We start from the raw sequence: 15,389 nt of genomic DNA, 5'->3' as shown, positions 1-15,389 counted from the left end.
TCGAAAGAGCAGTCGGAAAAATGTTACAGCGCTGACAGAGGTGCCACATAACCTGCATGCCTTTGGATTGGGCTATGTGCCCACCAAAGAAGACTGGATAAGAAAATGGGAAGAAATGAGGGGGCAGAGCGAAGGCTAAGAGAGCTGGAAAGCAATATGAGCTTGTCCACAGGCCAATCCAGGGGACGTTGAATGGCTATTTTATTCGAGAGGGAGATGACTTCCTTTTTTGTGGCTTCCCTGAGCCTTGGGTAAATTCCTCAAAAAAACACGTCCTCGGATTCGAGATCTTCTTTGATCTACAATTGTAGGATAATGATGAGGAAAGGGCTGAACCAAACATTAAAGCTAACCAGAGCACAAAAGATGACTGAGACAACATCGAGGTTGAAGTGGGGGCAGCACTGGCCAATCTCCTAACAGATCATGCGGCTGACCTAGAGAACTTAAGGGATAACTTTAATGTCTCCATAATCGGAGAAGAATCAGGTGTGGACCCAACCTTTGAAATTTTGGGCGTATCAAGGGCACCACGTCTTACTTGGCCGCTAGAGGAAGGCTTTCTTTCCAGTTTTGAATCGGGTGATGAGCCAAAATCTGATTCCACTGAGTCTGTGGAGTCGGGATCAGATTCAAGTCAATCTGGGAGGTCTGAGTCTGGCATTCCCAAGGGTGGTAACCTGGATGCCAAGGTCCTGTCGAGGTCCTTTTTTTCTTTTACTTTTGAGTCAGTAGTAATCGAGGGTCCGAATCTTTTGAATGAAAGTGCTACAGATTCTGTGTATTTCTCTGTGCCGCTTATTTATTACGTTGACCAAGTTTTTCAAAATTTTAAGGAAAATGAAGAGGAAGAAATTCCTCTAGCTTTGAAAAACTTGATTAGTCGAGGTATGCTAAGCCTTATTTTAATGAAATCATTGCCATTAATGTGGGTACTAAGAAGGATCCACGCGTGGTACAGATCGGGTCCACATTGTCTTTAGAGGAACGTGAGCGTTTAATCGCTTTATTAAAAGATTTCAAAGATGTTTTTGCGTGGTCCTACAAAGACATGCCTGGAATCGATCCTAAGATTGTACAGCACCGGATCCCTCTCAATCCCGAGGCCCGACCAGTTAAGCATAAGCTACGCAAAATTCGTCTAGATTGGGCACTAAAAATCAAGGAAGAGGTACAAATTGATGCAGTATTCTTGTTAGCATCTGAATATCCGACCTGGTTGGCCAATATCGTCCCAGTGTCGAAGAAGGATGGCAGAATTTGGGTTTGTGTCGATTTTCAGGACTTGAACTGCCCAAATGATGACTTTTTACTACCATATATTGATGAGTTGGTAGACTTCCCCGCATGCCATGCCTTGCTTTCCTTTATGGATGGGTTTTCTAGATATAACCAAATTCTGATGGCACCAGAAGATAGAGAAAAGATGGTTTTCACCACACCATCGGGTACGTACTGCTACCGAGTCATGCCTTTCGAGTTGAAAAATGTTGGGGTTACCTATCAGAGGCCTGCAACCGCCATTCTGCATGATATGATCCACAAAGAGGTTGGGGTGTATGCGGACGATATGATTGTCAAGTCTAAAAAGCGAGAAAGTCACTACATCGCACTAGAAAAGTTCTTTCAACGGATTAGGGAATGCAGATTGATGTTGAACCCACAAAAGTGTACCTTTAGGGTGACGGCAGGGAAAATGGTGGGATTTCTGATCACACAGAGGGGACTTGGAGTAGATCCTTCCAAAATCAAGGTTATCTTAGAAATGCCACCACCAAGGACTGAAAATGAGGTGCGCGGTTATAGCTCAATTTATTGCACTCCTTTCGGAAGACGAATATGCCCTACAATATCGGACTCCCACGGTTCTGAATCTGATCTTACAAGTGTAATATGAAATAGATAAACACCAAAAAGTCTAAATCCGAAAAATCTTTTGGAACATCGATTTCGAATCAAATTGCCAAAAATAAACTGCTTTATCAGATATAGAGTCGCCACCTAAATATTTTTGAAAAATTTAGGAAACCCATGACTCGTGCCAATGGCCATGTGTCCGTCATCACCAAGATTGTCTCAGCTGGAGAACTTAGGTACGAGAGGAGAAGGTCATGAATTGAGCACTCCCGCTCGCCCGATCAAAGATCGACCTCTACTAATCATGATGTGAATCTTATTTACATTATATGCTCTTGTTCCGATTTATTAGGCTAACTTACTATGTGATGCGCACACACACAAGTATAGACTAATTTGCAAGAAGTGGAACACTTTGATTCATGTTTGTTTTTCGAAATGAGTTTCGAATATGTACCACTTGAGAAAATGATCGCATATGAACATTACTCAAATTATTCCAATTCAAGCAATTAGCCTTCATCCACAGGCATTCAAACAATTTATTACTTAAGCACTTAGTCTCATGGTGAACATGTGTTGACATGGTAACAATCATACTCATGCGATATGCTAAAGCAAATAAAAGCTCATCTAGTACTCCAAGCCAAAAAGAGATGAGAGAGTTAGAATAATGCATGATCCTAACTATGCAATATGACTAGTGAAATACATAAAATATGCAATTACTAGGATCGGCTACTAATATGGCAAATGAATCAATTTGATAGCATGCTATCTAAGCACGTATTCAAAGAATGTTTAACTACAATGCAAGTTAGGATGATGCGCCGAGCCCAATGCATGTAAGACAATGAATACAAGGCATGAGATATGCTGAACGAAACATGATACCCTAAACTAACCATCATAAGTAGGTAAATAAAAGGAAGAAAGACGTGGGATTGGAAGACATACACGTTATTACAACTATGCTCTCGTGCAGGAGGGTCCGAATAAACTAACTAGCTAAGCTAATTAACTAGCTATTGCAAAACGAATTAAATAATTATTACAAACCAAATAAACTAACTATGCTAGCTAGTTATTACAAAACAAATGAATTAATCTATTCTAGCTAATGAGCTACACTAGCTAATTAAGAACAAATTAGCATTAACTACTTACTAATTAATTACAACATGAATACAAAATGAAAATAAGTAATTAAGCTAACTAATCAGTCCCGGGAAGTGGGGAATGCTCATGCATGCATGGATTTTCACCCGAAAAGCCCACTATTTTGCTGCCAGAATGCTTTTGTTGCACAGTAGAACATCTTTTCACCTCAACCTCTTCTCTATTCTGTTCCAAAAAGGTTGCTACTCAATTTTTCAAAAGTGGCCGGTAGGCTAGAAGTGGTGGTAAGCTGGCCACAAATAATAGTTTACCATCTGCCGTCCAGAAATAGTGGCCTGCCGGCCACAAAATCTTGGTTCTTCCTGTTATAACAGAAAGCATACAGAGCACGAAACAAGAGATTCTCAAGGTATGTTTGTACATTTTATCCCTTCTTATCATCAAACAGCTCAAAGAAGGGGCAAGCTTAATTCACAAGCCATCAATCAATGCAATTTCATTACATGATGGCCTATGCATCAAAGGGTACAAGTTCAATAAATGCAACATAAAAGACTCTCAAACATCCTCCCTATCATGGATTGATCAAGGGAAGTGGTTGACCTTGGAAACTTGAACCATTTCATCACTAGCAAGTATGAAATGCCTCAACTTTCCATGTATTCAATTAACGTCTAATTGAACACCCAATTACTTATTATCTTGCATCATTTTTAGTCCTCATATTTATTATTCCATTTTAATTACCAACCATTCCTTAGTCAATTGAGTCTAAAGGTGATCTTTAAGTCCTCTAATGGAAAGGAGCACCAAACCTAGAGTTGTTTTAGGCATGAGAGAAGTATCATGTCGTTGGTAATGAACCCCTAAAGGGATTAAATCATTAAGCACAAGGCCTCAATCTCAATCTTAAATAAACAAGTAGCTTAAACAACTTTTAAAGCAAAGCAAAAGCCAAGAAAGAAGGGAGGTTGTAGAGGTTATTAAAGGTGATCACAGGTGATCACAAGTATGGAAAGCTTGAAATAAACACTATCAACTCAAATAGGTTGGTGGCTAAGGCCTAAACCACCAAGCTTATGAAGACAATTACACTACAAGCATGCTATACAAAGCTCAAATGTAATGAACACTTACAAATGGTCCTAAAACAGTACAAAATCAGTCCTAAAACATGCTGGAATTAAGACAAAAATAGCCAAAATGATAAGCTACAACATGGAGCTATGTAAGCTAGTAAACAAAGCATAAAGAGGGAAGGCTACCCCCTCCATTTTTGGACTTCAAAGCATGGTTTTTTTCCACTGAAAGCCTCTGAAAATCAGTATTTAAAATCTCAAAAAAAGTTGACAAAGAGGTGGGAAACACAAGGGTAAAAGCCTAGGAAGCTAAGTGGAATGAATGGTGAGCCACCCCTCCACCCTCATTGGCCTTAAACCACAAGTTTCAGTCCAAAATTGTAGAGTTTAGACAGCCCAAAAACAGTCTAAAAATTATTGGAAATCAAGCAAGCTATTTGTTAATGTAATAAAACCAACCGCATGCTTATATCATTAATATATATTTAATAGGTAGTGCTTCTCCATCAGATGATTTATTGTAGTGCTTTAGGTAGTGCCTTCAACTTTCGGCTAGTGCCTTCAACTTTCGGCTACTTTGTATTTTTATATGTTTGCTTTCATAATGTAGTATCATAATGATGTTGTATTAGCTCTCCTATATAATGGAGCCTTCTCTTCATGTTTAATATACAATTGAATCACAGAGTGTATTAGCTCTTTCAATCACTCTCTCTCTCAATATTTATTTCATGGTATCAGAGCAGGTGTAATCCTGTCTCATCATCAATATTTTTTTTTGTTGTCTCTCTCTTCTACTCAAATCTATTCTTCTATTTCATGCCTAAATACGGTCCAGCTTTTGGAATGGCTATCGACTCATCCTCCTCTTCTTCTGATATTATCATCTCATCATCTTTATCCTCTCATCAAATGGAAACCTCTCATCTTCCGATCACCGCCCATAAACTGAATGGGCAAAATTATTTGCAATGGTCTCAATCCATATTAATGTTTATACGGGGAAAGGAGAAAGACGACTACATCACCGGAGCCTCAGCACTACCAGAAACCACAGCATCAACCTACAAAAGGTGGATAGCTGAAAATAACATGGTCATGTCGTGGCTCGTCAACTCTATGACCACTGACATTGGCGAAAATTTTCTGTCATTTGATACTGCCAAAGAGATCTGGGACATGGCAAAAGAAACGTTTTCAGACAAGGAAAACACATCTGAAATCATCCAGCTTGAAAGCTCCCTCCACGATTTACGTCAAGACAATCTTACGTGTGTTGCTGATGGTTTGTTGTATAAAAAGATTGTCGAAGGGAAGCGTGTGTTTACATTCTTGTTAGGATTAAACACAAATCTTGATGAAATCAGAGGAAGAATTATGGGAGTAAAACCGCTACCTAGCCTTAGAGAGGCATTCTCTGAAGTCCGTCGCGAAGAAAGCCGGAAAAAACTCATGATGGGATCCCATCAACAACTGAATATGGCAGAAAGCTCGGCTCTTAAGACTCAATTCGCTCCTATTGACAACCGTCAGAAAAATAAAGGAGGTAGGCCTTGGTGTGATCATTGTAGAAAGCCGGGTCACTCGAGAGAAACTTGCTGAAAGATTCATGGAAAGCCAGCAGATTGGAAGCCACGTCAGCCTCTTGAGAAAGAAGGACGAGGTAATCATGTAGGTACAAATGAACGATCACCACAACCTGAAGCAAGCCCTTTCACCAAGGAGCAAATGGAGATGCTCCAGAAACTACTACAGTCACAATCTGGTTCGTCTTCCAACCACATCATTGGATCCGGAACCTTGGCTCACAAAGGTAATTCTTTGAACGCCTTTACTGTTGGTAAGAAACGTAAAAAACCTTGGATTGTGGACTCAGGAGCATCTGATCATATGACGGGAGATGCAACAATTTTTGATACATATAGCTCATGTCAAAATAATTTAACGGTCCGAATAGCAGATGGTTCACTATCAAAGGTTGCTGGTATAGGTTCAGTTGTGCTGTCTAGGAATCTTATTCTCAACTCTGTTCTCCTTGTTCCTGACTTGGACTGTAATTTATTGTCAATTAGTAAACTCACTAAGGAAAAGAGGTGTGTTACTAATTTTTTCTCCACTCATTGTGAATTTCAGGATTTGGATTCGGGGAAGACGATTGGCAATGCTGAGGAATGCTCTGGACTCTACATCCTTAAGGAACGCCACTATCCACAGGAACAACCTCAAACGGCAATTCGTGGTAGTTCTTTTTCGGTTTCGTGTCAAAATAACGATAGAGCAATTATGTTGTGGCACTATCGCTTAGGTCATCCGAATGTTATGTATCTCAAGCATTTATTTCCTTCATTATTTAAAACTCCAAAACCTTTTGATTGTGAAATCTGTCAATTGTCTAAGCATGTACGGTCCCATTTTCCCATTCAATCCTATAAAGCGTCTCGTCCATTCTCACTAATTCATAGTGATATCTGGGGTCCATCAAGAATAAAAAATGTAACTGGTACTAGGTGGTTTGTCTCATTCATAGATGATCATACTAGATTAACTTGGGTCTTCCTCATGAAAGACAAATCTGAAACAAGCCAAATTTTCAAAAATTTTCAAATTATGATTCAGACACAATTCCAGTCAAAAATCCAAATTCTAAAATCTGATAATGCTCGGGACTATTTCAACTCCATTCTAGGAGAATTTTTAGCCAAAGAAGGGATAGTTCACTTAAGTTCATGTGTTGACACCCCACAACAAAATGGCATCGCTGAACGGAAAAATAGACATTTGTTAGATGTTGCTAGATCGCTAATGTTTTCCACAAATGTTCCACAATTCTTCTGGGGGGAAGCTGTTCTTACAGCAGCCTACCTTATCAATAGGATGCCATCTAGGGTACTACAATTCCAAACTCCTTGTCAACTTCTCCTAAAATCCTTTCCAACTACTCGCCTCATCTCCACTATCCCACCAAAAATTTTCGGGTGTTCTGTCTTTGTTCATATCCATCAACAGTATCGAAGTAAACTTGATCCTAGGTCGCTCAAGTGTATCTTCATTGGGTATTCGTCACATCAAAAAGGGTATAAGTGTTACTCTCCGGTCACAAGGAAATTCTACAATTCCATGGATGTCACATTTTTTGAAACCCAGTCTTACTACCCTAAAATCGTTCTTCAGGGGGAGACTCCACCCCAGGAAAATCAATTTTGGACCCTTGAGTCATTTAGTGAGCCATCCATCACCACCAAGAATCCCACACCTCCTGAGTCATTGAATCAATCTTTACCTGCCGAAAATTCTGAGTTCATTGTTGACTTGCGGGATAATGAGCACATCCAAAAGGAAACGGAGGAAGGAGCAATTTCTCAACAATCCCATGAGGCTGAACCGGGTTCTAATCCAAGCAACATTCCAGGTGACAATCTTCCTCCCACAGATAGTACTGATAATTCTGAGTTAGAAAATAGTATTCTTAATATGCCCATAGCTTGGAGAAAAGGAGTTAGATCATGTACTCAGCATCCCATTGGGAACTTTATTTCTTATGATAAGCTATCACCTTCGTTTCGTGCCTTCACGTCTAGCATCACGGAGATACCCATTCCTCGGAATATTCAGGAAGCTTTCAAGTATCCGAAGTGGAAGGCGGCAGTCAATGAGGAAGTTCGGGCTCTGGAAAAGAATGGTACTTGGGCAATTACTGATCTTCCAAGAGGTAAGAAACCAGTTGGGTGTAAGTGGATTTTCACAGTAAAACACAAGGCAGATGGTAATGTAGAACGTTATAAAGCTCGGTTGGTCGCCAAAGGATTCTCCCAATCCTATGGCATTGACTATCAAGAAACCTTTGCTCCAGTTGCCAAGCTCAACACTGTTCGTGTACTTTTATCCTTGGCAGCTAATCTCGATTGGACACTTCACCAACTTGATGTGAAAAATGCCTTTCTCAATGGTGACTTAGAGGAAGAAGTTTACATGGACATTCCTGCTGGACTTGAGACAACATTAAATTCCAACAAAGTTTGCAGACTCCAAAAATCCTTGTATGGTCTCAAACAATCTCCCAGGGCCTGGTTTGAACGGTTCACTAAGGCAGTGAAAGGGTACGGTTTTGTTCAATGTCAATCCGATCATACATTATTTGTGAAGCACTCCCTAGGAGGGAAATTGGCAATTATCATTGTTTATGTGGATGACATAATTCTAACAGGTGATCATGAAGAGGAAATTGGCTTACTTAAAAAATTCCTCACAAAGGAATTTGAGATTAAAGATCTTGGAAACCTTAAGTACTTTCTTGGAATGGAGATTGCTAGGTCAAAGAAAGGTATAGCAGTCTCACAACGTAAATACGTTCTAGACTTACTGAATGAAACAGGGATGCTAGGATGCAAGCCGGCAGACACACCTATGGACACAACTATCAAACTGGAAGAAAGTGACGGTAGTGCACCAAGTGATAAAGGGAGATATCAACGTCTTGTGGGAAAACTCATTTATCTTTCTCATACAAGGCCAGACATCGGCTTCTCTGTTAGTGTGGTCAGTCAATTCATGAATAATCCAACCGAAAAACACATGACTGCTGTGATCAGAATATTGAGGTACCTAAAAAGGACACCGGGAAAGGGTCTCTTCTTCCAAAGAACAACAAATAGAAAAATTGAGATTTTTTCAGATGCAGATTGGGCCGGTTCATTGACTGATCGAAGATCAACTTCTGGCTATTGTTCGTTTGTTTGGGGGAACGCGGTTACATGGCGAAGCAAGAAACAGTCAGTGGTAGCCCGTAGTAGTGCTGAGGCAGAATTTCGTGCTATGGCACTAGGTATCTGTGAGGGAATCTGGTTGAACAGGATGTTAGAAGAATTACGGGTTCCATCTGAGCATCCCATGGTTTTATACTGCGACAACCAAGCCGCCATCAGTATAGCTAAGAATCCGGTTCATCATGATCGAACGAAACACGTGGAGATAGATCGACACTTTATCAAGGAAAAGATTGAAGAAGGCGTTTTTCAAGTCAGCTACACTCCAACAAACTATCAAAAGGCTGACATTCTCACAAAAGCTCTTGCTCGCGTTCACTTCGAAGATCTGACGGAAAAATTGGGAATGATTAATATCTACAACGTAGCTTGAGGGGGAGTATTGGAAATCAAGCAAGCTATTTGTTAATGTAATAAAACCAACTGCATGCTTATATCATTAATATATATTTAATAGGTAGTGCTTCTCCATCAGATGATTTATTGTAGTGCTTTAGGTAGTGCCTTCAACTTTCGGCTAGTGCCTTCAACTTTCGGCTACTTTGTATTTTTATATGTTTGCTTTCATAATGTAGTATCATAATGATGTTGTATTAGCTCTCCTATATAATGGAGCCTTCTCTTCATGTTTAATATACAATTGAATCACAGAGTGTATTAGCTCTTTCAATCACTCTCTCTCTCAATATTTATTTCAAAAATAGTAGCCAAAATAACAACTAAAGCAAAGAAATAAGCAAAGGCTTATATCTCTTGAAGAGGAGAACACTTTCTAAGAAACGAAACAACAATTACACACCCTCAAGAGCTCAAGGTAGGCTCAAAAGTGCCTTTGCTCAAAGACCACAAGCTTTGGTTTAAAGTGTATTAGCAAAGGCTCAAGAATTTGCAAGAGAGATAGAGAGAATTGTAGAGAGAGAGGAAATATTTTGCTCCAAAATGTTCAACCCTCAAAAATGCAAGGGGAGGTCCTCTATATATAGAAAACAATGACACTCCCTTAGAAATATCAATACATACACGTGCAGGCAGGTGCATGCATCTGTGTAAATAGTTGGCACAGCTTACCAAAATATCTACAAAAATACACTTGTGGCCGATAGGCCACACACATGGCCGACAGCCAAGATCAGTGGCTGGCAGCCAATATCAGTGCCCGGAAGTCCACAGAAATGGGCCTGCAGGTCCCAGGGTTTTTAGGCTTAAAAAACTAGGGTTTTGGTCCAAAACAAGACAAAAGGTGTGTAGGGTTTGAAGGCTCAAAACTGTGGCATTCTGCTGAGGACTTCGAGCACTTAACAAGCATATACAATTCATCATTGGGTGTGCAAGCGGTGACATCCAAGTCATAAAGGCGGTCAAAAATGGGGTGTCTACAGCGGCTTTCTGGGTAAAGTGCAATTCATAAGACGGTTTATTTCAAAACTAACCTTGACTTGTAAACCACTATTTGGTCTCCTAAAGAAAGGGAAGAAGTTTTGATGGGACGATCGATGTTAGTTTGTCTTCAAACAGGTCAAGAAATACTTCCAGAATCTACATGTGTTGTCATTGCCAGAGCTAGGGAAGCCTCTGATCTTGTACTTATTGGTAACAGGTACAACCATAGGGTGCATGCTCGCTCAGGAATCTGGGGATAAGGTGGAGAAGGCCATCTAGTACTTGAGCAAGAAAATGCTAGACTACGAGACCCGTTATACTCCCTTGGAGAAAGCTTGCTTAGCCTTGGTGTAGGCTACCAGAAAGTTAAGGCACTACTTGTTAGCTCATACTGTAATCTTGGTTTCGCGATTAGATCCCGTCAAATATTTGTTTGAGAAACCAGCACTTACAGGTAGGCTAGCCCGTTGGCTGCTTCTTCTCTCCGAATTTGATCTCAAGTATGTTACACGCAAATCAGTTAAAAGAAGAGCTATAGCAGAATTCCTGGCAGACCACCTAGTAGAGAGCGATAAGGCAGTGAAATACTTGCTTCCAGATGAAGACATTCTGCACGTAGAAGAGGAAACGTGGATGATGTACTTTGACGGAGCGTCCAATTAATACAGTTATGGGATAGGTGTGTTGCTGATAGCACCCAATGATTCCCATATACCCTTAGCCTTCAAACTCCGATTCAAAGTGTCTAATAACGAAACAGAATACGAAGCGTGTATTGCTAGTTTAGAAGCTACCCTAGAACTAGGGGCAATAAGGTTGCATGTCATCGGAGACTCGAACTTGGTTGTTTCCCAAGCAAATGGGGACTGGATGGTCAAAGAAGAGAAAATGAAGGTTTATCATCAGGCCTTGGATATGCTGATTCCAAGGTTTGAAAAACTGACATTTACGCATCTTCTTAAAGAGAACAACTGGTTCGCTGATGCACTAGCAACTCTATCTTCTATGGTAGACATCCCGTTGGGAGTGAAGATGCATCCAATCATCATTGAACAAAAATACACGCTGGCTTATGAGACCATCGTTGCTATAGATAAGGTTCAAGACAAGAACCCCTGCTACTATAACATTTGGAACTTTTTGGAAAATGAGGCATATCCACCAGGGGCAAATGCCAAAGACAAACAGGGCATACGGCGTCTACCCGTCCAATGTATCATCTGCGGTGGTAAGCTCTACAAAAGAGGACATCTGGGAATGCATAAGTTGTGTGTTAAAGAGGAGGAATCGAAGCACCTTATGGAGGCTATCCACGGAGGGGAGTGTGGAGCACACACGAACGCTGTGATGCTATAGCTCAGAAGATTCTCAGACAAGGTTATTACTGGTCAACCATGGAGGAGGATTGCATTGGTTTTGTACGGCGATGCCACAAATGCTAGATCCATGCCAATCGCATGAACATACCGTCGTCTAAGCTCTAATCTATGACTTCACCATGGCTTTTCTCAGTCTGGGGAATTGACGTTATTTGTGCGGTCTCGCCAAAGGGCTCAAACGAACATGAGTTCATTCTGGTAGCTATTGACTATTTTACGAAATGGGTGAAAGCTCAATCCTATGTCATGCTAAAGGCATCGAATGTAGCCAAGTTTATCAAAAACAACATCATCTGCTAGTATGGAGTTTCGAACAAGATCATATCAGATAACAACTCACACTTCAAGAAAAAGGTGGTGGATCTGCTCAAGAAATACAACGTGGCTTTTCATAAGTCATCGACATATAGACCACAGATTAATGGAGCTATTGAGGCCGCTAATAAGAATATCAAGAACATCTTTTAGAAGATGGTTGAGACCTACAAAGACTGGCTTGATAAATTTCCATTTGCTCTCTGGGGCTACAGAACATCGATTCGAACATCCATAGAGGCGACCTCCTATTCTCTGGTGTACGGGGTGGAAGCCGTTCTACCAATCGAAATTGAAGTATCGTCCTTGCAAATTATGGCGGAATGTCAGATAACAGAGGCAGATTGGCAACAAAGCAGGTTTGAGGAGTTGATTTTATTTGACAAAAGGAGGTTGAGGGCATTATGTCACATCCAGGGCTACCAGTGCTAAATTGCCAGGGCTTTTAGTAAGAAAGTTAAGTCCAGGAATCTCAACGAAGGAGACATGGTACTGAAAGACAACTGAGCTCCTACCCATGACCCTAGAGGCAAGTTCAGACCTAATTGGACTGATCCTTATATCATCAAGTCTATCTGGTCAGGAGGGACGATTATTCTCATGGACCTAGATGGCCTATAGTTTTCACAACCGATCAATATGGACAAGTTGAAGAAATATTTCCCTTGAGAGGCTCGCTAGGTCAAAAACCTGAAAAGGCGACCTGATGGTACAAATGGGTTTCAAATCTATAGTGATGCTTCGTACAAAGGCTTGGGATGTGTTATAATGCAAAACGGTAAAGTGATTGTCTATGATTCTCGACAACTTCGACCTCACAAGAAGAATTACCCGACCCACGATCTAGAACTTGTAGGTGTGATTTTTGCTTTGAACATCTGGTGCCATTATCTATATGGAGTGACTTGTGAGGTGTATACGAACCATAAGAGTCTGAAATATTTCATTACCTAGAAAAAACTAAACATGAGATAGAGAAGATGGCTTGAGTTGATAAAAGATTATGATTTGTAGATTTTGTATCATTTGGGAAAGGCAAATACAGTTGCAGATGTTTTGAGCAGAAAATCCATTTGCTTACTGGTCAAGAAGAATTGTTGTATGAGTTGGAAAGAAATCAAATTGAAATTGTGTTGCGTAAGCAAGGTGGAGTCCTAACTGCCATTTCTGCACAACCAGCTATCATTGAGGAAGTTAAGGAAAAGCAATTACAAGATGAGTTTTTAAAAAAGATAGTTGAAGAAATGGATTCAAAACCAAGGCCGGGATTTGTGTATGACAATAATATATTGAAGTTTCAGGGTAGGCTTTGTGTACTGGATTGTTCAGAATTGAGAAAACGTCTTATGACCGAAGCACATAACTCCAAATTTGCTATGTATCTGGGGAATACAAAGATGTATCATGATTTGAAACAAAATTTTTGGCGGCTTGGAATGAAGAAATGTGCTGCTAATTTTGTAGCTAAGTGTTTGCACTACCAACAAGTAAAAGCTGAACATCAACGACCCGCTGGATTGCTTTAATCGCTTCCAATACCAGAATGGAAATGGGAACATATCATGATAGACTTCATTGTTGGTCTACCTCATTCTTTTAGAGGTATAGATTCTTTTGAGTCAATGTTGATCGTTTAACTAAGTTTGCTCACTTTTTTCCTGTGAAAACTTTTTACAATGCGGACAAATTGGCTAACATGTATATGAATGAGATAGTGAGATTGCACGAAGTACCAGTATCTATTGTATTTGACAAAGACCCCAAGTTTACTTCAAGATTTTGGCAGAGTTTGCAACAGGCTTTGGGAACTGAACTAAGACTTAACAATGCTTATCATCTACAGATAGATGGCCAATTTGAACGAACCATTCAAACCTTGGAAGATATGCTCCGAATGTGTGTGATAGATTTCCAATGAAATTAGGAAACCTATCTACCACTAGCCGAATTTGTGTACAACAAAAGTTATCACTCAAGTATTGGGATAGATCCTTATGAAGCGTTGTATTGTCAAAAATGCTAATCTCTAATTTGTTGGGCCAAAGTAGGTGATAGATCGTTATTGGGACCGAAACTTGTACAAGAGACGATTGGAAAAGTGAAACGAATTCAACAACAGTTGAAAATCGCACAGAGTCATCAAAAAAGCTATGCAGATGTCCAAAGAATAGACAAGGAATATGAAGTCAGTGACCATGTGTTCATTAAAGTAACTCTGATGAAAGGCCAGACATGGTTTGGAATTAAAGGTAAATTGGCTCCGTGGTATATTGAGCCGTATGAAATCATTGAGAAAATCAATCCAGTGACATATCAAGTGGCCTTACCTCCAGTCATGGAGAATATGCACAATGTTTTCCACATTTCTATGCTTCAAGACTATTTGCAAGATCCACTACATGTGATTAATTCAACTCATGTGCTTCTCAAGGATGATTATACGTATGAAGAACAGCCAATTTAGACTGTGAGCCGTTGAATCAAAAGATTGAGAAATAAAGAAATTCTGTTGGTGAAAGTAGATTGGCAAAATCATGGAGGAACTTATGCAACACGGGAAATAGAAGAAGATATGAAAAAGAGATATCCGAACTTGTTTCTATTGGACCATGAGTTCTTCAAATAAAGCTAATTCGAGTTTGGAGGACCAAACTCTTTAAGGGGGGGAGACTGCAACAACCTTGAACTGTGATTAGTCACTAAACCATTATTAGAAATGCCTAATAAGTGATTGAGAGGAAATTATAAATTAATTGCATGGGAATTGTATTATTTGTGCTTATATCTATTTGACGTAGAAAGATCTGTCTAAATTTCCATTTTGGTATGCAAATTGAAGGCCTTATCGGCATCTGATTATGAAATTGACTCCATTTATGTGTTCTTTGAAATTTTTGGAAATTTATGGTAGATTTAATTAAAATTCGACTCAGACCTAAATAATTAGAATAGAATAATGTTAACTGATTAAGTTAAGCTAGGATTAATTAAACCCCACTAATCAAGCCTATATAAGGCTAATAGTGACTCGACAACATTTCATCTTCATTTTTTTGAGAGCAAAAACGTGGGAGAGAGAGAGATTTTGAGTGGAAGAGCTTGAGTTCAAGAGAAAGGAAAATTGAAGTGAGAAAAAATTTGTAGCATTTAACTTGAGAGCACAACCAACTTAGCATCTAAGCACAATTGAACACCTAAGGTAAGAATTCAAGCCTTTAATTGTATAATTGAGTCAACTAATGCATCGATTCAAGAGAATTTAGAGATTAAAGACATGAATTGAGCTAAGGAAGTAAGAAAGAAGAGTAAACCATGCATGCATGTGCCATTCATTGCATTTTAAGTATGTTTTCTGAAGAATTCTCTCATGCATGTACCAATTCTAGTTTAGTTTCGGGAATTCATCATGTTTTCCATCATTTTACTTTATTTGATCATGTTTTGGAAGGTTGAAGTTCATATTAACTCATGTATGTTATGTTTTCCAAGTTTCAAGT

The 15,389-nt window shown here is 39.6% G+C and overlaps 2 protein-coding genes across 2 annotated transcripts; both read left to right on the top strand.

Moving 5' to 3' along the window:
* Positions 1-4,901: 4,901 nt before the first annotated feature.
* LOC145800861 (uncharacterized) lies at positions 4,902-5,657 on the top strand. Its single transcript, XM_082890610.1, has one exon. The coding sequence runs from the start codon at positions 4,902-4,904 to the stop codon at positions 5,655-5,657; it is 756 nt and encodes a 251-aa protein (XP_082746736.1).
* Positions 5,658-10,311: 4,654 nt separating this feature from the next.
* LOC145800859 (uncharacterized) lies at positions 10,312-11,554 on the top strand. Its single transcript, XM_082890609.1, has 2 exons — positions 10,312-10,408; positions 10,920-11,554. The coding sequence occupies exons 1-2, from the start codon at positions 10,312-10,314 to the stop codon at positions 11,552-11,554; spliced, it is 732 nt and encodes a 243-aa protein (XP_082746735.1).
* The last annotated feature ends 3,835 nt before the right edge of the window (positions 11,555-15,389 follow it).

This window comes from Camellia sinensis, chromosome 10 (assembly GCF_055761805.1).
Source record: "Camellia sinensis isolate YWXY chromosome 10, ASM5576180v1, whole genome shotgun sequence".
NCBI classification, from domain to species: domain Eukaryota; kingdom Viridiplantae; phylum Streptophyta; class Magnoliopsida; order Ericales; family Theaceae; genus Camellia; species Camellia sinensis.
This window is presented reverse-complemented; position numbering and strand designations above follow the sequence as displayed.

Coding starts and splice junctions, on each gene's coding strand:
- LOC145800859 (XM_082890609.1), top strand. CDS start 10,312: ATGTTAGTTTGTCTTCAAACAGGTCAAGAAATACTTCCAGAATCTACA. Junction 10,409..10,919: donor CTCTGATCTTGTACTTATTG/GTAACAGGTACA, acceptor ATATACCCTTAG/CCTTCAAACTCCGATTCAAA.
- LOC145800861 (XM_082890610.1), top strand. CDS start 4,902: ATGGCTATCGACTCATCCTCCTCTTCTTCTGATATTATCATCTCATCA.